The 23,093-nt window shown below is 37.5% G+C and overlaps 1 protein-coding gene across 9 annotated transcripts in view; it reads left to right on the forward strand.

The window, feature by feature from the left end:
• JAKMIP1 (janus kinase and microtubule interacting protein 1) overlaps window positions 1–22,353 on the forward strand; it is a 162,603-nt gene extending 140,250 nt beyond the window's left edge. For 3 of the 9 annotated variants that reach the window (XM_074587564.1, XM_074587570.1, XM_074587567.1), the window contains 4 exons: window positions 12,016–12,081; window positions 14,142–14,217; window positions 16,682–18,843; window positions 22,225–22,353. In XM_074587564.1, the coding sequence (XP_074443665.1) occupies window positions 12,016–12,081; window positions 14,142–14,192 (117 nt within the window). In that variant the 3' untranslated portion in view covers window positions 14,193–14,217; window positions 16,682–18,843; window positions 22,225–22,353. Of the gene's footprint in view, window positions 1–12,015; window positions 12,082–14,141; window positions 18,844–22,224 lie in introns of all 9 variants that reach the window. The other 6 variants (XM_074587563.1, XM_074587569.1, XM_074587565.1 and 3 more) reach the window with 2 other exon arrangements.
• Window positions 22,354–23,093: the final 740 nt, after the last annotated feature.

The raw sequence follows: 23,093 nt of genomic DNA on the forward strand, positions 1-23,093 counted from the left end.
GCATGCGTAGCCCCACATTATTATTGTTCATTAGTATATAAATGGAATCATTCATGTATATCCATTGTGTATCAAGGAAATCAGGCCTCTGTGGAGCCAAATTAGACAGACTGTGTGATTAGATCTGCTTGCTGAGGCATACGGCACTTTTATTAAAGCCAGAGCCCGACATGCAGGTCTAGGGGACAGATCCTCAGCTGAAGCATATTGACAGCACTCCCTTTAAGTCAGAGAACGTGCTTTGATTTACACCATCCTCTCTATTTGGAGGAGGCAAAATATGTTAATTAAAAATCTGTCATGAGCAGCTTGTGATATTTGCTTCTAGCCATAGGGTATGTGCAGTTCAACTGCCGTTCCTGCATATATCACCATCAAAAATGTCTCATTGTGCTACACTTACTATAAGCTCTTGTAAATCAATACCTGGTTTATTTTTAGCAAGACTTCATTTAAAAGTAACATTTTGCTCTAGCCAGTGCAGTAGCATGACTTTTGTGTGCTTCGGAAAATATGAAGATCTTTACCAGCAGATGCTGTTAAGGGTAATTTTTTATATTTATATAACATGCTAAGCCATTTTGAGAGACAGAGGAAAAATGTGTTGGTGTAGCTATAAAAAACATCTCTGAGAAAAAAATATTTCAAACAGATCAGTACGTGTTTCTGAAGCAGTGACATCAACTTCTTAATTAAGCAAACTGACCCCCTCCCCCCAAAAAAAACCAAAAAAACAACAACCAACCAGACAAACCCAACCGTCCCCCAAAAAAACCAACACACAAAAATTCACACAGCATCATGGTTAGATTGCCTTAAAAATATATTGTGATTGTGTTATTGGCTGAAATTAATAAATATTTAAAGGTCAAATTATGCTTTACATAAACCAGATGGGGTCTAACTTGAAACGTGTTCCTGTTGGTATGACTGTAGCTGCTTCTGGAGTTAGAAAATCTGGAAAGTCATCAGAACTAGGCTTTAAATTAGGATAGATTAATTCAAATTACACTGTTGGCAATATTCAAACATGAAGAAAATTTATAATAGAATTTATTCTGGTTTCATTTTAAGTTATTTTAAATAAAAAGAGAAGCTAGAAAATCCTTCAAGGACAGCAGATTGACAGACATTCAGGTCCAAAAATGATTGCTGCCAGTCAGAAAGGATATGACAGACAGATTTTATTAATGTAATCTGATAATTTCCCAGAGCAGTCTCATCTTTGTATAAAATTGTAAGAAAAAAGAAGTAGAAAAGGTAGGTTAGTTCATTGTGTCTTCCAAAAGTGTGAAACTTTTTTTCTCTCTGAGTTGCACTGTAGTACTGTACTGAGCTGGGGGTGTTTTATTCTAACTTGGTTTAGAATATTCTTTGGTGGACCTCAGTTTTACAGACTAAAACAAACCACGGCTTCAGTTCTAGACCTGCATATAATACCTCTATGGAATGCTGAAGGCATCCAAATTCCAACTCTAAATAGTTGAAATACAGCTGTAAATATTTTAACTGTGTTTTCTTTAAACTATAGCATTTACTCCTATGACCAGGTTGAATTATTAATCAGTAATAAAAGCAGAAATTGCCACTTTATTTGCATATTTTACTAGAAGGCGGCATCGGAAAATTCTTTAGGACAAAACAGATATAACTCAAAACTGACCTCTATATGTCACTGCTATAGAGAAGGAATCACTGAAAATGCGATGTCTCAAGCAATTTTTTTTAATGGACACCAAGGAGAAGTCAGAAGCTGTGATATCTCTTTTGACCTTGAAATGACAAAATATAGGTATAGCTGGAAACCAATAAACACCAAAATAATTTCCTTCACTAAGTTTCTTAGTTCCTTTTTTTTCTGACCTGAAGAGCCAAGTTCTTACTGATTAAAGGTCAAAGCTATAGTGGATGCCATTCCTCCATCAGTTCTCCCTGCTCTCTCATAGGTAGGACAACTTTTCACACTGGGAGAGTAGTTTGTTTACAAATCCATAGGGTTGGATATCACCATAGCTATAAGATCATATTGGCTCAGCCATTTAGAATACATATTTGTTTCTTGGGTTGTTTCTTTTTTCCTGAAAACCTTCATTTAAAAAAAATTAGTTTGTTAATACAAGTAATTGCCAGTGTGAAGTAGGAACCTGAGATTTGCCACTTGACATACTGTGGATGTTCAGGTAAAGCTTGGATAAATCCAGCAGTTGTTCTGCTCCGCTTTGCTGTGTAATCTGTTGTCATTGATAGACCGCCTATTTTTCACCCAAGGAGAATTATTAAGGTTTAACATTTGACTGGGAAGGCTCTTGCGGGAGGGGAGAGGGAGGGAGGATGCTGTGCTCAGTGTACCTTGTTAACAGGCACAAGGAGGTACTGTCTTAAATTTGTCCTCTTTGGCACATTACTTTGTGTCAGAGAGGATAAATTAAAGACATCACCTCCTCTGGCATGTTGCCTTGTGCCAGAGAGGCTGCCTTGGTCAGAAACTCACAGCTTTGGCACACAATTTAGGAATTAGGTAGAAGAATTACTACTAAGGTTACTTACACAGTAATTGAGGAGAGTCTCAGATCATTTTACATCCAAATCTATATAGGTACAATCTGTTTTACTGTTTTTATTTTACATCTGAAGTGGTAAGGTGCTAGCAAAGTTCACTCCCAGCCATTTGCATACAACTATACGTGAAGAGGAGCACACAGGGCAACACTGATTTTAATTAATTTTTTTTTTTGCAACTACTAATGCTTGCAGTTGAGACATGTTCCGTGCTTTGCTGTTCAGCATATAATAGATTACTGTTAATAATGCATTTTTTATATTTGTGAGTTGCTTTTTTAAGGCATCTGATACCATAGCTGTCTAACTGTTATCAATATTCATCATGCACATGAGGACTAGGTTAATCATACTTGACCTGTGGTATCGATTTGTCATGCAGGAGTGAATGTTGAGTCTTTCAAGGCATCATTGCTGCTATAATGACAATATCACAATGAACTTCTGTAATTTTCCACAGATGACATGCATGGCAGATGAGAGTTAATTTTAGTCATTTGTGTATGTTTATTTTACAATTTTTCCTTAGATATGTTTTCTGTATTTTTTAGGCTTCAGATCAAACCAAGCCTGCTTTGCTAACTGCCTTAGTGATGCTACTTGTCTGAATAAGTGACGATAGCCCGACTGGTGTAATACCTACAAAATATATCTGAAAGCTCTGCTACCTTTGCCCTAAAGAAGGTGTAATTGAGGTTGTACTCAAGTTAAGAGCAACTTTGTGCCTTAAAGTAATACTAGAATTAAGAAAACTCATAACTGAAGTTTGAATGCTGAAATCCTCTAATTTGAACTCCCGAATACCCTATGTTTCTTAGGAAAGGCCAGTGGGAGTTGAGGAAAGGCAAGAAAGTGTTGTAAAGTTTGTTATAGCAGTGAGGATTAAATGTGTTTTCTTATGCACAATTCATACATGTATCATGATAATTACTTACATGAAAATTTGCTATCTAAATACCAGAATGTAAATAATTTAAATGTAATGCTAAATAAACATTACGTTATTTTTTTATCCCCCACCCCCAAACGAGTCTAGGCTGTCAAGAAGTCAACTGTAAGATGCTGAATGTGTTTTTTCTTCTGAGCTCACACAGACGTAGAATACCCATTCTGTGTAGATTCAAGGTTAATATGGCTTTAATTATTGTTTTTCCCTAATGAAAAGCAATAAGACTGTTGATATTCTTCTGCTAGATATCAATGTACAATGCAGTTTTAATATAGCACAAATTAAAAGACTCTCAGTGTTAAAAAATAATAAATCAAGTTTACTAGTAAACTAAGGCATGTATTCATGTACAAATAGTCATTCAGTATCAGCTTACAAAAAAAGTATTATTTTAAGCTAAACGCATTCATAAAATTCACGGATTTTCTACTAAGACCAATGTGATTGAATGTATTAACTTTCATGCTGAGAAATGCATCAGTGCAGCTCTAAAAGATTCATTCTCCTCAGGAAAGCAAATAAAGAAACAACAAATGCATAATAAAGATTAACAAGAACAGTTCTCCTACTTCAGTAACAATTAATTGGATTATCATGGTTGAGACAGCAGGATGCAGAAAGGAATGAAATTTTTACCTGCTATGTAAAGAAAGACCTTGGTGAGAATCAGAGGGGTATAGTATAACAAAAATGATATTGTTATCATATTCAACTGGATAAAATTTATATTAAGTTTTCATCCATAAAGTAAAACAAGATGGCAAAAAAAAAAATAGCTTAAGGTAATGCTGTTACAGTGTGCTTGCTTGTTTCCTTATGGCTATTATGCAAAATCACATTCTAGGAAAATGGGAGTAAAGGGAACATTTGGATTCCTAAATCCAGACCACTTACAGTAGCAGATCCAACAGCTTGAGTAAATGCATGTGGCAATTACCTATGCAAATTGTATTGTAAACACTGTAGAGTCTTCTAAACATCTGTTAAAATACATAAATTTAGGGAAAAAAAAATCAAGAAAATAATATATTTATTTTCATTAAGGAATTTTATCCATAATTTTATTACTGATTTGAATAATAGCTAAAGGCCAGCCAGTTTATGTTAATCTTTTTTAAAATTTATACACGCAGTGCAGTTATGCTGCTCACATTATTAAAGATCTTACATACCTGTGTCTTAATAGTGTTGAGAAGATGCTTAAAATAATGATATAATGAAACAATATTGATTCTTCCCTTTGTCAGATTGATAAAATATTTCCCTTGCTAAATTTTGCTGCAGAACGAGATACATTCTTGATCGTAAGCTGGCTTCAAAGATTCAAAACACGGTTCATGTCTGACATAGTCCATCCACGGTGCCTATTCTGTAAATGTACATCAACCTGAACCTTTCCAACATTTCAGAGCCGAGGCTCTAAGCGGCTTAGCAAATCCTTCTTTGTCTGCTTTGTGCTAAAATTATCAAATTGTTTTCTTGGATTTGCTGATGAACGTAAATCCAATAAGAGTGTGTCCCAGGAACTACTAAGGTGATTTCTAAACCCCCTGGTTAGCACATTCTTGTTTTTTCACAACTGTAGTTGCATGGCCAGGAGCATATTCTGCAGCCAGATAAACTGATCTTGATGTTGCTGTCAGTAAAACAGTCTGTTTGCTCAGATGGGTTCTCTACTTACACACTCATCTAGAAAACAAGCACATCAGTTTTGCAGCTTGACACCTATGTGAAGGATGATGTGGTCATCGTTGTCTGGCAGAGGAAATTTGTCTCAGGAGTTCCTTTCCTGGTAGCATTTGGCAAAGCTCCTTGAGGATTTAAAGCTATCCAAGGTCAGGACTGTGAATGACTGGCTAATGCTATGAGTGAATTGGAGAGGACAAAAGACTTGTATGAAGAAGTCCACTTCATCTAGCTCGCATCACTATCCAATAAAACAGAAAACTGAAATTCTCAGAATCTACAAAGGTATCTGAGAGATCGGGTCAAAAAAACCAGAATGTGTGTAAAGGACCATGTAATTGTAGAGAGAGACAGTCTATTTCTCATCAGAATTTGAGGTATCATGGAAGAAAAACTAAAGCAAACAAGAAAATACACACATTTTGGTTGCTTGGTGGAGGAAATTTGACCTAGCATCTTAGAGTAGTAGGGCACCTCAGAACAATTTTCTTTCTTTGTAATGCTGAAGTTCTTCCCATGACAAACTCTCAAAATGATGATAAATCATTTCTGGGCTGATTTATTGCCTCCAGCAAGAAAATGATAGCTCCGAGACTGCAATCCAGGGCTCACTGAGCTCGGTGGAAGGATTTCCATTTATTGCAGCGCTCCTTTACGATGGGTGCTATGTTAATGGGAACGGTACTTAATGTAGATGGATTGCTATTATAACACAAGTTGGGCACACATACTTCATGTGTACTGTGTGGGAATGCAATTAACTCTTTTTTTTTTTTTTAATAGAGCAATTTTTTCATTTTGGCTAAACCAGTCATTGACGTTAAGTAATGGAAGTGCAATACTATCATTTCTACTATCAGCTTCATTATTTGTACTTCTGTGCTCCATCAAGCAAACTGAGTTTTCTAAGCCTGTGTTATTGGAAATTCTATGTTCGTGAAAGTAGAGTAATATTTCCAGGCACGCCTCCAGTGTCATGCTGCTTGCATTTCACCTGAACCTTGATTCCTCAGGTGTCCCAGAGATGTGGCTTGCAACCTTGAGGTTGCAGTGTAGTCACAGGAGCCAGACCATGCTAAAAATTACAGAAATTTCCCTTTTGAAATCAGTACCTAGCTGGTTCTCCGCTGGCAATGCATTACTATCATTCCATTGGACCTGACCTGGTCTGCAAGGAATCCATTGCCTTTAATTCAGTTTTTAAAACTGTATTATCCCTTTATTTGCCCCTTTGTGCAAAGGGATTCAAGACAATAATGAATTTTCATCTGGGCTTATCCAGCCTTTTGCTGAGTTTGGATGTATTCGGAAAACAACAATTTCCAGGGAAATTATCCAGCTGTCAGGAAAACTGAGCTGCAGGTGCAGAGACACCCAAATTGGTCCCACATAGGCCAGCCCAGGCAGCATACTACCTATACAGCAGTGCTCCATGCAAGCTTGGAGCCCTACCTTCTGGAGGAAGGTCAGAACTGCTGTGAGTAATAATATTGTGTAGTCCCATCTTGGTGTCTCAGCCCTCTGTCACCTCAGAAAGGAAGAGTTGGTTTGTCTTAATTTCCCTACCAATACTAGAAGATGCACACTAAAGGCACTTGCCATCCGAGTCTGCTTGGGTGGATCCAAGTGAAGTAATTGCTTAAGTGAATAATTGCACCTCGAGAAGTGTATTCTGTTTCCCAGAAAGACAGCCTTCCCTTCGTGAGGTGAAAGGAAATGAGGGTTATGAGGATTGAGGAGGAATCTTATGCACATTAAGAATGTTCTGCTGGGAAAAATGTTTAATTTCCTACTTTTGGGCAATTTGACAGCCCTTTGTGTTTGGGTATTCTCCAAGCATTGGACTGAAGAGGAGGGGCTGCATATGATCACTGCAGTCAGTGAACATATAATTTATATAGTTGGAAATGACTGATGGTAAACTTCCTTCTAATGGCTCTATTCAGTAAAGTAATGTCATATATAGTGCCATGTTAGGGGTACTTTAGCAGACTTATGCCTGCCTTCGCTCTATAGACTTCCAAAGGAAATGTATGCTTTAGGTGCCTGAACTTTCTGGATGTTCCCTCTCTTACCTAATTGTTAGCATTTTTAGGCTGTCCGTCAGCTTTATGGCTGTGCCACCTACTTTTGTATATGTAATGTATACGTAACTACTGTTAAGAAAAATGTTATAGTGGAACTTAAAAGTCCGTTCCTGTAGCTCTCTGGAAACGCACATGGATTTCCCAGCTGAGCCTCATTCCCCACAGAGCTGAAGTTGCTGTTCCAGCTGTAGCTTGGCCGGCAGAGCCATCTGCTGTTAACTCCCTACAGCGGTAGGGCCCTTTCAGCCCCTGCTGCTTTCTGGCTGCTTGCAAGCACTTACTCAGAAGCAGCAGCAAACTTCAGCGCTAGTGGAAGGATGATTTATCAAGTAGGTGCCATATAGAAATGCATGCTCATCCAACCCTCTTTCCAAAACTCAGGAGAGCTCCATGGGGGTGAAGGTAGTAACAGGGAGTATTCACAGATCTACCCATCCATTATCCAGAAGTTTTGTGAGGTTTTGTTTGCTATTGTAATAAAATCAATGATGAATTAGTATTCCTTATGCTGGCAGGTTGGTTTTGAATGTGGGCAAGACAGACAGCGTTAAGAATTCACATCCCTAATGTTTGTACTCTTCTCTTTCCTGGTTGCACTCTCATTGCACTGCTTTTGTCTGACTGTGGCTCTTTGGTTGCCTACGGTAATTCTTTTGTATGGCCCCGTGGTTTGACAACACAGTGCTATTCTGGTGAAACCTGTCAGTCCCAAAAAGGTGTGCTCATGTGACTGAGGGGCAGCTATTAACCGCAGGAACATAGGAATTGCTAGAAGCCAGCAGAGCACCGCTCCTCTTTGTCCCTCGTCCTCACTCTGACAGTGAGGATGCTGGGGCATCCTCAAAAAACATAAACACCGTGCTGATTTTAGGTTGGCTAGCCACATCTCCCATCCTTCCCTTTTTAAAAAAAGAAAAGAAAGAAAAGAACGGCCTGTGACTTTCTTCTCAACTAAGATTGTTCTGAGAACAAGATACAGTAGATTTTGTTGCTTGCTCACATAGTTTTTTATGCAGTTGAAAAGGCACTGGATTTACCCTGCAAGGCTCCCGAGAGCCTTGTGAAGGATAGAGCTGAATGCATCTTGTACAGCACAATTGTTATAACTCTGTATGGCATAGTAGGAAAAGCTTGACTTGCTGATCATGGGTTTATATCCTGAAGCATGAAAGCGGGTAGAATTTCTTGATAACAATAAAATAGTTCTGCGTGATTTGTTGTCACAATTATGCTTTTGCGAACACAAACAAATCAGAATTCACTGAAAGCATCTAATCAAGTGTTGAAAACTTGAGAGTGAGCCCACAGCTTCTTGATTGCTAACTCTTGCAAATAAAAGGAACAGTAGATAAAGATGTAAATACTTATACTGAATCTCAAGCAGTCCCGCCTTTGATCTTAATTAGTGTGTGCAATTTTTGTGTAATTTCCTTTTTGGTAGTTTAATATCACCTTTGACTGAGGAACATCTCTTGCTGCTTCTAGAAGATACTTTTTTATTATAGCTAGAATTATTGCATGTAGCTTACATATAGTTTTTTAAAGTCATATTTTTTTGAAATTGTTATCTTTGTATGATCAAGATAATGCTGTAAATGTGGATAGGTACAATGGGGGAAAATAACTATTTGTATGTTTTAAATACTGTATGAGGATGTAAATCTGTTGGGTTTTTTTCCTGTCAATACACTGCATATATATGCATATATTTTTAAGGCTATCTCTGCAGTTAAATGGAAATAAATTAGTTAGATTTTTCAGGATATATAAATAGCTGAGCCAGGCTGGTTATCTTCCAGTGCTGGGCCTGTGCAATCAGAGGATATTGACGGGAATAGCTACGCCCACTTCATCCTCCCGGATAATCCTCCCTACACTGCTCCGGGAGAAAGCAAGTGAACAGCCAGAAGTAAACAACCCCAGGCTTTGATACCTGATGAAAAATTCCAGCCAACGGTTGTGTTTTAGAACAAATTCTGACCTGTCTAGGTTTGAACTCTTAATTTCCGTAGTAAAGAAGTTGGTTACAAAATCTTACTAATTTGCAGTGTAAATCTTCTGTCACTGTGATTTTCACTCCTATAAGGGGAATATTTAAACACTAGTCACCTGTCTTCAACGTATTAGCCTTAGGTGGCAAGTCTGGAACATGTCTACATATACACATGTCTACATGTAAATATCTGCCCTATGGACCATATCCACCATGTCTATATCTGCCTTACTGATATAAACCTGCTTGTTTTGAGGTTTTTTTTTTTAGATTTTCACTGCTAAGAAATTCAGCCCTATGCGTATTCCCTTTCAATTCCTAGATTGTATTTAAACTGATTTTTAGGAAAATGTGTATTTCTTCACCTTAAAACCATTCTCTGTCTTTTGTGTCTCAAAGTTTAACAATTATGATGGGTTATGGGTGGGAATTGGAAAACAGAAGCCTCAGCCCTTTTTTTTTTTTTTTTATGAACTATTATGAATAGCTGGAGAGAATAGCTGAATAGCTGTAATCTTTTGAAAAGATTAAAAATTCATAAGGGAATAATAACATCTCCATTTTTACTTAATTAACAGAATTCCCAAATCTGAAAAATGCTGTCTTATCCTAATTAACATGTTCTTTTCTAAAATAACACTCGCTGTAAACCCTGAAGTGAGAAAGCCACCAGATGTTTGGGGGTTTTTTTATTTTCCTTTCTTTCTGGAGGCAAGTTCTCAGCAGATTGAAAAAATATCTCAGGTGATGAATCTTGAAGGTGAAAATTATATTTGAAAATATTGCTTCTCTCCACTTATCTCACCGTGGTCAAATTTTATCACAAAGCATAGCAGGACCCCTGGAGAATTGAAGCGTGTCGCTCAGGTCCGGGATGTGGTTGTAAGTGGGACTTAGCAAAACTGAAATGAGTAGGGGAGAAACAGGAGTGTAACCTGGTGGACCAGAGATCTCAGAGGTGATTACATCTGCCTGCTTCTCATGCCATGGCTTTTTACAGTGATTGTAATGTTCCTGGTACATATAGTGTATCAAGATGATCGCTTGAGAGAGAGACTTGTCTTGAGCAGGGAGTGGATGAAGTAGAAATCAATTCAAATGTAGTAGAGGAAAAGTGAAATTAATACAGCTGTGCTCAGGGTATCTGTTACTGTCAGCAAATCTGCATGCACTTGTGTCACACAAGGGTAATCTGATTCATGCTTCTGTATTATCGGGGGAAATCTCTGAGCAATACAGCATGATACGGTGGAGGTTTTGATTGACTTATTCTGACTGCATAATATTCAAAACAGTCATTTAAGCAAAATCTTTTCTTTTAAAACAGCAGCAACAATAACAAAGCTATTGCTTGTGACCTGTCTGCAATATTTGTGTGGAGACTAGTACGTCCTAGGCAAGGTGAACATGCAGGATGGATGTACCTCATCTTTGGGGTAGCTCCAGGTTAGATTTGAAAAGTTCGTGCCAAACTCTGGAGTTGTCAAAACCAGTACAAAAAGGTTATTGGATTGGATTATTGGAGCAGCCTTGCTGCAACTGTCCTGGGTTACCATGACTGTGGGGCATTTCCCGCTATTTGAGATCTTTGAATTAAATGCAGGTAATCAACTATTGACGTCAGTTGATCACACAGGTTTATAAATAATGACTGAATATGGTTTTGAAAGAGATACTATTGTTCCAATCAATTTGGGAGTAAGAAAATAATCTGGGAGTGGTGCAGCAGCTGCTACATTAATTTTATTGGCCTATGCATAGAAATTAGACTAGAGGACAATTTCTCTTTCAAAGTTCAAGAGCTGTTAATAACCTTAACAGAGATTCAGGCCAGGCAAAGGTCAGGTAGTTAATCCTGAAAAAAGCTGATAGTATGAAGTTGCTCCTTCTTTCCCAGTGGCTGTTAGTCACAGATTCCAGGTTTTTGCCTATAAAAAAAAAATATTTATGAACCTACTTTATCTGTAACAAGTACAATATACTAAAAGTGTGATAAAATGCACCTTCTTAATGTAGAAGCACAGAAAAAATAAAATAAAAAAGAAAAGAAGCATAACTTATAGAAAGGAAACAAGGGGACAGAAATAAGATAGGCTATGTAGACCCAACATCACTCGTGTTTTTGGAGAACTTTTGTGGAACCAAACAAGGAAAATCCTTTAAAATATGGAGAGCTATGCTGAAGGAGACGTTCCCTCTGACTCCGGTGGGAGGTGGCTCTGGTAATCGGACGGAGCTGAATCTCTGGATGGTGTCTTGGTGATGATCTGAAAATCTGTGTGCTCTGTTTTTCTGGTATAGCATGACTATGCCAGAAGCATAGTTATGTTTTATAGGAAATGAAAATAGAAAGTTAAAATGAAATTTAATGGTATCATCTGCTGACTGTCTAGGTAAGTAGAAAAAATTCTGTCAGTTGCAGAGAAAGAAATGTTGGACTTCTAAGAATTTTGGTGCTAATTGGAATTTTCTGTGTGTATATGTTAAAATTATGATTAATGAGTGGTGACGATTAGGCTTTCTGGTAGTAAACATAATGTTCTAGATGTGCAGCTTGTTTAAAATGCCATGGTTTCATGAAAATGTGGTGCAATCCTGCCATGAAAGTGCCTAATATAACTGTAAAGGAAGTGTTACATTAATAATGGGCATTTGTTCTCTTAATCTATTTCTTATCTTTTTGATTCGTATACTTTTCAAATTAGATATAATAATTTCTATTTTGCTTTTTTCTGTTTCAGCGAATTCGAGAACTAGAAGATAAAATAGAACTTCAAAAGAGGCAACTCAAAGAAATTGAGGAAAAGGTAAATAAATGGCTGGGCAATGCCAATGGATTTTTGTTTCCATACTAATTTATTTTTCACTGTTGCATTGATTTTAATAGCACTTAACCTAATATCATGAAATCTATTTTAAAACAAGAAAGATAAAATATGAATTCAAGTCATTGCTGCATGAAATGAAGCTCCGTCTCTAATCTGCTCAAAATTACTTGTTGTCTGTTTTTTCTATCAAGTATGGAAAGGAATCAAGGGGTCTGGAAAGACACTAGGCTAGAAGGGGGAGGATTTGTTTTGTTTAGATCAAGAAACAACAGAAAGATTTGTCTCTGTTTGATAGAAGAGGTTATCTCAGCCCTGTTCTTTGGATAATACTGCTTTACAAAACTTGCAAAGGCTGAAAATTAAAAAAAAGTCAATGAGGTGCATGTGGTGAACACTGGAAACAAAAAATATTTCTTGAATTAAGATAGAAACAAGTTCCAAATTAATATCCTTGTTCCAAATTTTCTCCTCTTTTGAAGAAGGTCTGACTGAGGCTTAAGGCAGCAAAAGTATTTGGATCACTGTGGTCCCAAGCAAGAGATGGCACAAGGTTCCTGGACCTCAAGTGTTTCCCAGGTTTGAGGAGTTTAGGGCATTTAGTTCTGCAGGGCATAGGCTGACAATGGGGCTTTCTCTAAGCTCTAGCAAAGTGTTTTAGTTACGTTGCTTTTGCTAAACCAGTGCCTTGACGCAAAGATGAGTCACATCATCTCATTTTCTCTGGTACATATGAGTACAAGCCTGCTGCTGGGCTGAATGGAGAAGTTAGGGGAGCTTTCATTCATATTCATTCATATCAGTGTTATCTACTTATTCTAAAACATCAGAATCTCTAGATGTTGCTATTGCCAAAATGTAAGCCTTTAATCATTGCCATTATGGTTATAGAGCAGATATCGGATTAGACAGACTTCTAATTTTGAAAATGGAAGTTAGCATTATCTGTGCTGGTCCATCAGTGCAATGGATGGGGAAAAGTATTGGAAAAGAAACAGCTTAATCACAAGCTTAGCAGAAAGCTGGTAATGAGGTAAAATGATTAACGTTCTCTTTGCCTTAATGTTACATTAGCAGGAGATCTCAAAAAAGCTTCATCATTTTCTGTTATCCTTCAACTCCTGGATGAGTGGAGGGCTTCCTTCTACCTGTATTACATTTGAATTTTTTTTTCCTTGGGATTAAATCCCATTCTGAATTTGACTGCCTGAAGAAAGATTGTGTTGTCAGAGAATCAATGAATGACATACTTCTACTGCATTGTTCTTCTCACGATTTAACATGTCAGTGGGTGCAGACTGACACCTACATGCTGCTGATACTGAGCACAATAATTTCTTGTGGAGAGAAGTCTTACTCTTCTGAAGGAAGGGCAGTGTTTGTAGCTGAGCCTTATTGCTGGTTGTAGCTAAGGGCAATCCACCACTTATAGTTACCCTGTCATGAGTACGGCTCTCTATTTTCCTTTAGGAATGGATTCAATTTTTAAGTTTTATGTAAAATTCTGTCAAATCAGAACATAAGGATGGCAGTGTTTTTGCCCTATAGACTCTTCAGCAAACTGTTGTGCTTCTAAAGGCTGTACAAAAGAATAACTTAAAATCTCAGTTTTGTTCTATGAGCCGATACACGAGGAAAAAGTGCAGTTTAAATATGCCATGCTTTTCTCACAACTGATTCTCTACCATTTAAGTTGCATTTATTTTGTGCCCTTGGTTTGGTAAGTCTTGGTTCAGGGAAGATTTTAGGCGTGTAATTACAAGTACTTCCTTAACGGAGTCACAGAGCTGAGCCTAATATTTCTGAAGTTACCTAATCCACAAATGGTACCATTTGTAAAGCTGACCTCAAATACTGTATTTTGTACCCTGTTACCCCTTTTTAGAGTAAGACTGGTATACTGTATCTCTCTTTCAGATCAACTCAATTAATATTGATGTAAGACTAACTGCTGTAAAGTAATGTCATTGGATTTCATATTGCATATCTTACATCTTTTTTCTTTTCTTTTTTCCTCATTTTCTTTTGATCTTATGTTATAGTTTTTGTTCCTTTTTTTGTTTTTTTCACTAGCATTCATTCTGTGGCCTTGATGACACAACTGAGCCAAGATGTGTGGTTGGTATTCTTTATATTTCTTTGTATTCAATTTTTAACGCTTAGATTTTGCCGTGTTTTGAGAATCGTCTTCATAAGACCCTGAAACCATCGGGGAAGGGTATATACTGGTTTTGCTTTCATAGAGAGGAAGAGTCACCTATAAAATCTGACTTGGATGCCTTCAGTTACCTTCCTAGACTTCTGCAGAAGGCCGTTGAGTTTTCAATGAGAAATGGTTTTGTGTTGTAAGATACTGACTGCCCTAACTGCAGTGGGAGCAGGTACCTATTGTCTAGACGTTCAGGTGTTGCTGTAGGATCTTACCTTCTGTCGTGCAGGATGGGGAGGTGGTAAACACTGTTTGGGTTTCGATTTGGTTTTCTAAAAAGCCCTGTAAGCACCACCACCCATAGAAAAAGGGGGTTCATTTTACTTCCTCACGATCTTTGAAGCCACAAAATAGCTTAGGAAATAATAACCTGATTTGCCTTTTATGAGGCAATGTGAAGGTTGCAATGCAACTGACCCTCCATGTGTCCATGCAATATGGAAAGGGTGAGGATAAGAAACCTCTATGTCTCTCCCTTGAGACACTGCCATCATTCCCACTATTCTTTCTACGATGTCCTGGTCCTTTCACCTCGATGCAAAAGACAGAGTGAATTTCTTCAGCTATAGCAGGGGCCATAGTGGCAGCGCTCACACAAAACGAGGGAAATACAATTTAGAAAATCAGTCCTAGCCCTCTTCCCTGGAGCAATGCAAGTTGTACGCTGCCGTTCAGTAAGGATGCTAACTCAACAGCCTGTTAGAGGATTAAGCTGTGGTTTAAAACTATGGAATATTTACAGTCTTTTTGTTGTTGTTGCTGCTGCTGTTTTCTTTTGGTTTTAAACTGAAAATACACAATGTTTTTACCTTTACAGTTTTTCCAAGTTTTTTCTTCTTTGGAATCTGTTGTGAATTATGTTCATGGAATCTCCTTATAGCTGGAGATCCAGTTAATCAACCCCTTTGAAACAGCAATCAAGTACTGTGTGACAAAGGAGCATAATGACAACAGTTAACTGAAAAAGCTATTGTATTTACCTTTCATTAAGCTGGAAACAGTATTTTCTATTGCCCAGATCACGAGTACTTTTGAAAAATCAGACCTGTGTTATCACGGGCCCTTTTGGGGGTTTATTCGGCTCCCAGTACGTTCAGTTATGAGCTTTCTGTTGGTGCTCTTGAGAACTGAGCATCAGTTGCGTCTGGTCTTTCATTACTAGCACTGCTGCATGTGTTTTATGTTTTGCAATAAAATGGTGGTAAATGCAGATGAGTGGAATGTAATCCAAGGGTATTACTGATTTGTGATAAGTGCAGTAGCTTTCTTTTGGATGGTAGAGGGTGTTGAAAATTAGTTGAAATTGAGCAATATTTTTACAGCATTTTGAGCATTCCTTTATTTTGTTGAAAATTGAGCATGTGCTTATAGATATGTGTTTGAAGAAAGAAGAAGCCTTGTGGTATACTATTCACCTTACCACAGTTTGAGTTGAATTTTCTGTTCTGTGGAGACTGGAAAGAACAAATGCTATTTTGGTTAATGTAAGTTTGAAAGGGTAATGTTAAAGGAAGTCACCCAACTATTGTCTTTAAATTTTGTCCAGCTTTTTTAGTCAAGTCAGCGTCAGAGGTGCTAACATGTTGATGAACATATTTGTTTTTAAACACTGTGAAAAGTATACCGGCCAAGTTTAGAGACACTTTATAAACATTCTATAAACTTTATGAGATCACTAGCATTTTTAAAATTCCATTTAAAATATTTCAAAATACTGCTAGTTCAAAAATTTTTATGAGTTCAAGGCTTAGTCCTGATCTATAAGCTTCTGTGTCGATATAGCGAATAGTACCATGGGTCCCCTTTGAAAAAAAAAAAAAAAAAAAATTACAAGTATAATTAGTGTCCAGAAAATATATTGTGTTGATGTAACCTGCTATTCTTCCTGTTAACAGCAACTATTTAAGTAGTTAAATTCAAGGTTGGTGAAAAGCATTTTGAGGGGCTTACACAGGGATAATGGCTGTGTAGCCAGATAGCTGCTCAACTCTCGCATTTCTAGGAGCGCACATCATATTGTGGTGCTAGCGTGGAGGGCAATTCCCTTTAACTCATCTTGCCAGAGGTGAATCTGTTTCTGATTAATGTAATGCAGCAAAGCCTATTTTAAGAGACTTAACTATAGTTGGACTCTTGAACATTGTTCGTTATTTCAAGGCAAATCAGATGGTTTACTTATAATAATTGTGGTTCTTGTTATTTTGAAGCTAATGGAAAACTTTTAGAAAGAGATTGTGGTGTCTGTGAATTTAGGGCTGGATACCGACACTTATTTGTAAATTAATGTTACCTATCTAAGGCTCAGCAGACTTTTTTTCTTTTTTTGTTTGCTGTTGTTTTTGTTTTCTGCTTTTGTTTTTGTTTTCTATGCAGGCTATTAAAAGAACCTATGGAGTGAACAGCTGAGTCCACGTGCAAAAGCATAGAAAATATTTATTGAGCAGCTTTAAATTGGTGCATTTTTTTTCATAAAACAGTTTGCATAATACTTGAAGCTGCAGAATATTTGAATTTAAAATTAGAGATTTTTTTAAAGATATAGCTTCAAGCTGGAATAATTTGATAATCAAATAAGGACCAGCACATCATAAACACTGAAAAAAAATCTAAACAGAATTTACACTGTCACACCAATCAAACACTGGGAAAAATACAAGTGCAATTACTGGCTGCTATGTGAACTGTTATCTACCAAATGGTTTTCTTACAGTACTTGAGATCTTTGTCTCCATACTGCATGCTTTCAACAAACGTGGTTTGCATTTCACCCAGGAAACACAGAATCTCCTTTTTGATATCTATATAAAAAAGCTAAGTGTTTGACAATAAGTTCTCTATAGTAAATAGCTGACAGGGAAAAAAACTGTTCAAAGTTGAAAACAAGTAGAGATTTACAACCCTGCAGTGGTAAAAATTCATATTATTTTCAGAAGTCAGAAATCCACAGGTGGAGAAGAGGTGGGTTTTGGAGAAAGAGAAGATGGTAGATTGAGCTAAGAAAACTTTGAAGTGGGTAAGAACTGTGAGGGAGAAATTATTTTTTGAATGTTTATAGAAAATCAAGGCAATAACTTCTAAAGATAGCACTGGGAGAATGGAAGGTCCCGAGGCGGCCTGAGAGGCCAGGAAAAGAGAATGCGTGATACGCTGTGCTCAGTTATCTCTTCAAGAAGAAAGAGGGGCTTGAAGAAATGGGTGTGTAGATGAATGTGATAAGCAGAGAAAGAGTTGGAAATAAATGTTTAGAAATCATGGCAACCTCTCAGGTGAAATATAAAAGTGAAATTACCAACCAGGAAGCAAAAACGGCACAACCTCAACCAGCAGAGGTAGACAAACAGTGAAGGACATTGACCACCTGAACGGCAAGAAAAATTTTGGGAGAAGCACAGATTGAAAAAATAAAAGCTGAAAAGAGTTGTTTAAGATGGAGAATGGTTAGAAAATTCAAAAATGTTAGGCTTTTCTTTCAAAGAGGGAAAAGCAAATAATTCTTTCAGAGCTGGAAAGGCAATATGAAGAAATAGATAATTTTATTTATTTCTAGAATGTTGAGGCAAGCTGAAAATATTAAGAGCACAATATAAAAGGCAACTTTCTCCTCCCTCACATTTTCTTGAAAATCATCTTTGTGTAAAAGGGCTACAGAAAAAGCTACAGAGAAACAAGTCTGCTCCCATGGACACACTGAACTCCAACATGAACGCAGAGTGGAATAAGATGGTTATGGTAACACACCAGATGATAAAGTGGAAATTGTGATTGAAAAAAATAACACAAGGCAAAGAACGATCAAGGCAGCACAAAGAAAGCTGAGGACAAGATTTGTCATAGCAACTGAATATCTCACTGTTGGAAGTGCAGGAATCAGCCTCAAAAGAAGCCAGTTTTCTCAGATAATTTTTAGGCTCTGAAGTAGAGACCAGAGATTTACTCTTCACAAAGAATCACCAGACAACGTCATTTAACCTGCTGAAGGAGCTGACGCACTCCACAAAATTCAGTCAGATGCAGGAAAGTGTGGCTTGTGTTGAGGGTCTGAACAACCCTGTTTCCTGGTACGAAGCACAATTTAAATTGGAAACAAGGATCATGCAGAAGTTTGGAAAGTCGATCCCAAAAAGAATGTGTTGCTCACAATGTGTTATTCGAAAGGTGCAAGCGTTTAGAGGATGTGTTTTCAAAACCAGATTTTTCATGTTTTAGTTAAAGCTTTTAGCAGTGTGATGACAGAATGTGAAAAAATGAGGTCTTCACTGCAAAAGGGAGAGTTTTGGCAATACTTTCAAAAGAAGGACCATAATTGGAGATAAACAGAGGTTGGGGTAACCAAACAAGGTGCTGACGAAGGAACAGAAATTGAAAAGTGTGATTCACTTGGCAAAGAAACACTCTTTCTTCTCATAGACATAGTTTTGCTCATTGCTGCTTTGGAAATGAAATTATAAGCACAAACATGGGATGGTCACAGCATGTGGCTGCAACGGTAAGAGCACTGCGGAGACAGGAGATGGTCTTGTTACAAAGCAGGAAAGGTATGAGCAGTTTTCATTTTCTAATTTTTGTATGCATTTTGTTACATTGTAATTCACATGTGATAGTTTTCTCAAAGAAACTGTCGGATTTGGGTGACATTTTCCATGACATTCACGATATTTTTAATCTGTGCTGAGCTAGCAGAATTTGTAATTTTGGAAAACTTTGCAATCTTACTGTCCATTGCATATTGATATTTATTACAGAGCTGGGAACAGGTGTAATGACTATACTCAGTCCATGCTGAGCCTGATTTCCACTTTCTGTGACACAGGTTTTCGATCATCTCTCCCAGCTATACAAGTGAAAAAGGAAACATTAAGTTTCTTGTTTCTGATATCAGTCATAACAGCTTTCCTGGTTTTGTGCTGAAGTACTTGGTAGTTTTCAGGATGGAGTATCAGAAGTGTAGAGGCCTGATGGATCATGAGGTTTGAGACCAACTTCCGAAATTGTTGTATTAACCTTCATTATACCTATATCAGTGAATAAATAGGCACTTCCAAACAAGAACATCTATTAGATATAAGTGAGTAGAAATCAGAGTAATGATTTTAAATGTCAGTTTATTTCCTGCCTGGTCCATCCTCTCCATTTTTATCTGTTGGCTACTTTCTGCAAAATATATGCTAAGAATTTTTCTTTTTACAGATTATGAATTGGATACTAGCCTGGGGCGGAGATGAAAATGACATTAACTTGGCTTTCACTGTAAATTGTTAATTAGCAGAGTACGGATATCCACTATTATTACATATTGCTTTTGCAGAGGTGCTCAGGGCTACCCATTATCAGGGAGCAGGATGTCTATTCACTTTGTAAATAATAAATACAGAGAAAATATTAGTGTCTTAAGGAGCTAAAAATCAAAGATACCGTTCCATTTGTCAAATTATACAGGCCAGGGGAGAGCCATGATTATGTTGAGAGGTCTCAGGAATACATGGTCTCTGAGAAGGGACTGGCTTGTTAAGTCCAGAGGAGATCACAAAGTGGTTTGAATTTTGTTCTCCCTGTGGGTTTATACTTTGTTTTTCCATACCTATAGTGTAACCTATAGTTTCCACACCTATATTTTAAGTATCATGGCTTCTCAAGGGACTGAGGACTCCTTGAATCTTTTCAGCTCTATGTCCTTGTGCAGCTGACGTAAGGCCAGTGAGTGATACAATGGGCCAAAATACTAAATTTTTATGCAATTCGTTATGTAACATACGTGGATAGCATATATCAAAGCATGGGACAATAAGAGAAGAACTGTTTGTTTATTCTTTTTGCACTGATTTTGTGCTATTTTCTACTCTTCAGTGGCAAAAATAAGTGGTACTTTTTTTCTTCTTTGCCCTGTTGTTGCGCGAAACGGGGCCAAGCGGTTTTGGCAGAAGATAAACCCCCTTGCGTTCTAACACTCCTCACCGAGGTGGAGGCCAGGTGCGGCTAGGTTTAAATTCTGAGTGATGCCCAATTTAGCACTATCAGTCCAATCGCGTTTAATATGTATTAAACTACTACGATTTGGATACACTAATAGTGGACTGCACCTTCAGTCTAGTCGTGCTCCTGAACTAGCATGGCCTCTCTCAAGTTTTGGTTGCGTTCAGTGAGAAAGCGAAACAACTAGCTACTTAAACAGTGCAGTTTATTTAAACAACAGATATACAGGTTCTTTAGGATTGCCGGTGATAAATACACTGTCTGCAAAGCACGTGCAAATAAAGATATTGCTAAGTATACAAACGCGCGACAAAATTATAAACGATACAGCCTGGCTATAAATGTAGGGTAGAGATTCTCTAGAGAAATTTCTAAGTCCCCGAGAAAGCGCTCGGTGTAATCAAAGTCTTACCCAAAGGCGTCCCTATGGGGGGGAAGAGAGGCTCAGCCCGTCGACTGATCCCGGAAATCAGCGGTGGAATTCTTCGCGATGGTGTCTTCCCTGACATCCCCTCTCTCTTGGGCTATTTTATATTATTTTTTTTATCTTCAAAGTGGAGTTTGAGTGACTTTAGTCATACGTACTTTTATTATGATTAATGTATTCAAGGAGGAGTGTTCACACCTCGGGGGCGGATAGCCTCCGGGGTGGAGGTGTGTTTTGGTACATTGTGGTGAGCAAAGTTCGCACAACAGGACAGCATTTCATCAACATTTGACGAAATGTTGGCTCGGGTAGCGTGTAGGCCGCTTATCAGTTCCGTAGTACCATCTCGTCCCCATATCTGCTATTCGTCACAAGGGAAGGCCACGGAACAAGCGTGTTCCGTTCCATCCCTCGTGTAGTTTCGCAAACAACCTTGTACAGGGAATCACAGATGTTGCATTCTTCGCGTGCCAGCTGCGGCTGTATTCTACCTCAGAAGCCTCTTGATTTTATGACTTTCCTTAATGTGTGAACAATGCTGTATTTTTGTATTCTTGGCCAATTTAGTAATTATTCCACACCTGTAATTCAGCATTTGTTTACAATAAAAAGAAAAAGAAAAGAATAAAAGTAATTGCATTATTTCCTGGAGAATAGGTCCAAACTCAGTCGTTTAATTCCAATTACAGATCCAATTCCAAATCAATACAAATGTAGCAAAAGTAAAGACATTTCACAGATGCCATTTATAGGACTATATCTACTGAAGAGAGTTTCTGGAAATGAAGGTGAACTGCAAGCTGAAGAACTTTTAGAGCTATTGCTAAAAGAGGCAAAGGTAAAGAACGCAACTTAGATTGCCTTCCTAAGCCCAAGTTTAAATACTGCTTTTTGGCATGGTTTCATAGCCTGTCAGAGGTGAAGTAGACTTTTAAGCAAAATACTGAATGCGGGATTCCAAAATACCCGTTAAATATACTGAATGTTTCTCTGAAATAGCCATAGATTGCCTTTTGAATAGGAAATATCCTTTTTTAATCTTATGTCTTGAAACAATACAAATATCATACTTTTATCCAAAATAAGCATGGGGCTTTTTTTGGTGATAACATACTCAATTTTATGAACTCCTCTGTTTAGTAGAAAATTAGCCTCTTTCAAAACTTTGATGCCTAATTCCTTCATGAATTAGTCTAATTGAATCTTTTATGGAGATCTCATGTTGTGAACTGCAGCTCCTTTCATACATGCTGAATTACTTTGGGGCTAATGAAATGAGGCTTTCTCATAAATAATAAATGTGTTCTGCATTGAGAAAGACTGTTCATTTGATCAGCAGAGGCTTAGATTCTTTTATTGCATGCTTAGACTGTAGTACGTTGGGAACCTAATAATTTGGTGTTTTTTCATCATGGATCCTTCATCTGGGAGAGAACAAGAATTTTGTTACTGTATTAAAATGCCCAGTAATGAAGGATTTGATATCCTGAATTTAAATATTAAAATTGATACTTCCCAGATTTTCCAGGAATTAGAAGATGCAAGCATACATGATGAACAAGCAAACAGTGCTGGAGAAGAGAATTTGAACCTCAGAATAAAAGAGCTGGAAAAGTCGGAGCAAAAACTGAAAGGTGTTCTAGAGGACTACATGGAGTCAGATTCTGTCCTAAGAAACAGGTAAATAAGAGGGGGTTTTGCATGCAAAATTAATGTGACGTGACAAATGTACTCTTCCCTTTGCCCCATGTACTGGCTATCAAATAATACATGCAAAGCTAGCAAAAAGAAAGACTTCATGTGTTTTTTGGGGTGCCTAGTAAGATGCACGTGTAAGTGTTTTGTGTAGCTGTGAGAAAAGAAATGCAATATTCAATGTTTTGTTTTTATTATTTAAATTGGATATACAGCATCATCTAAAATCTTGTAGCAAATGACCAACCAGATAGCTTTCTCAGGATGTTTCATTCTTAAATATTCATACGGTATAAATTCTGCTTGTAAAATTGTCCTGGTTTCAGCTGGGATAGAGTTAATTTTCTTTCTAGTAGCTGTTGTATTTTGGGTTTGGTGTGAGAATGATGATGATAATGTTGTTTTAGTTGTTGCCAGGTGATGTTTTAAGTTAGTCAAGGACTTTTTCAGCTTCCCATAAAAGCTGAGAGGGAGCACAGACGGAATAAGCTGGCCGCCAGAATATTCCATACCATAGATGTCATGGTCAGTATATAAATTGGGGCTGGCCGGTGGCCAGGGATCTGTGATCGCTGCTCAGGGTGGCCTGGGCAACCAACCACCAGGTGGTGAGAGTGACTTGTGGTGTTTTACTTTATTTTGTATGTTCTTTTACCATTATTATTATTATAATTATTAATATTTTAATTTTCC

This window comes from Larus michahellis, chromosome 5 (genome assembly GCF_964199755.1).
Source record: "Larus michahellis chromosome 5, bLarMic1.1, whole genome shotgun sequence".
Taxonomy (NCBI): Eukaryota; Metazoa; Chordata; class Aves; order Charadriiformes; family Laridae; genus Larus; species Larus michahellis.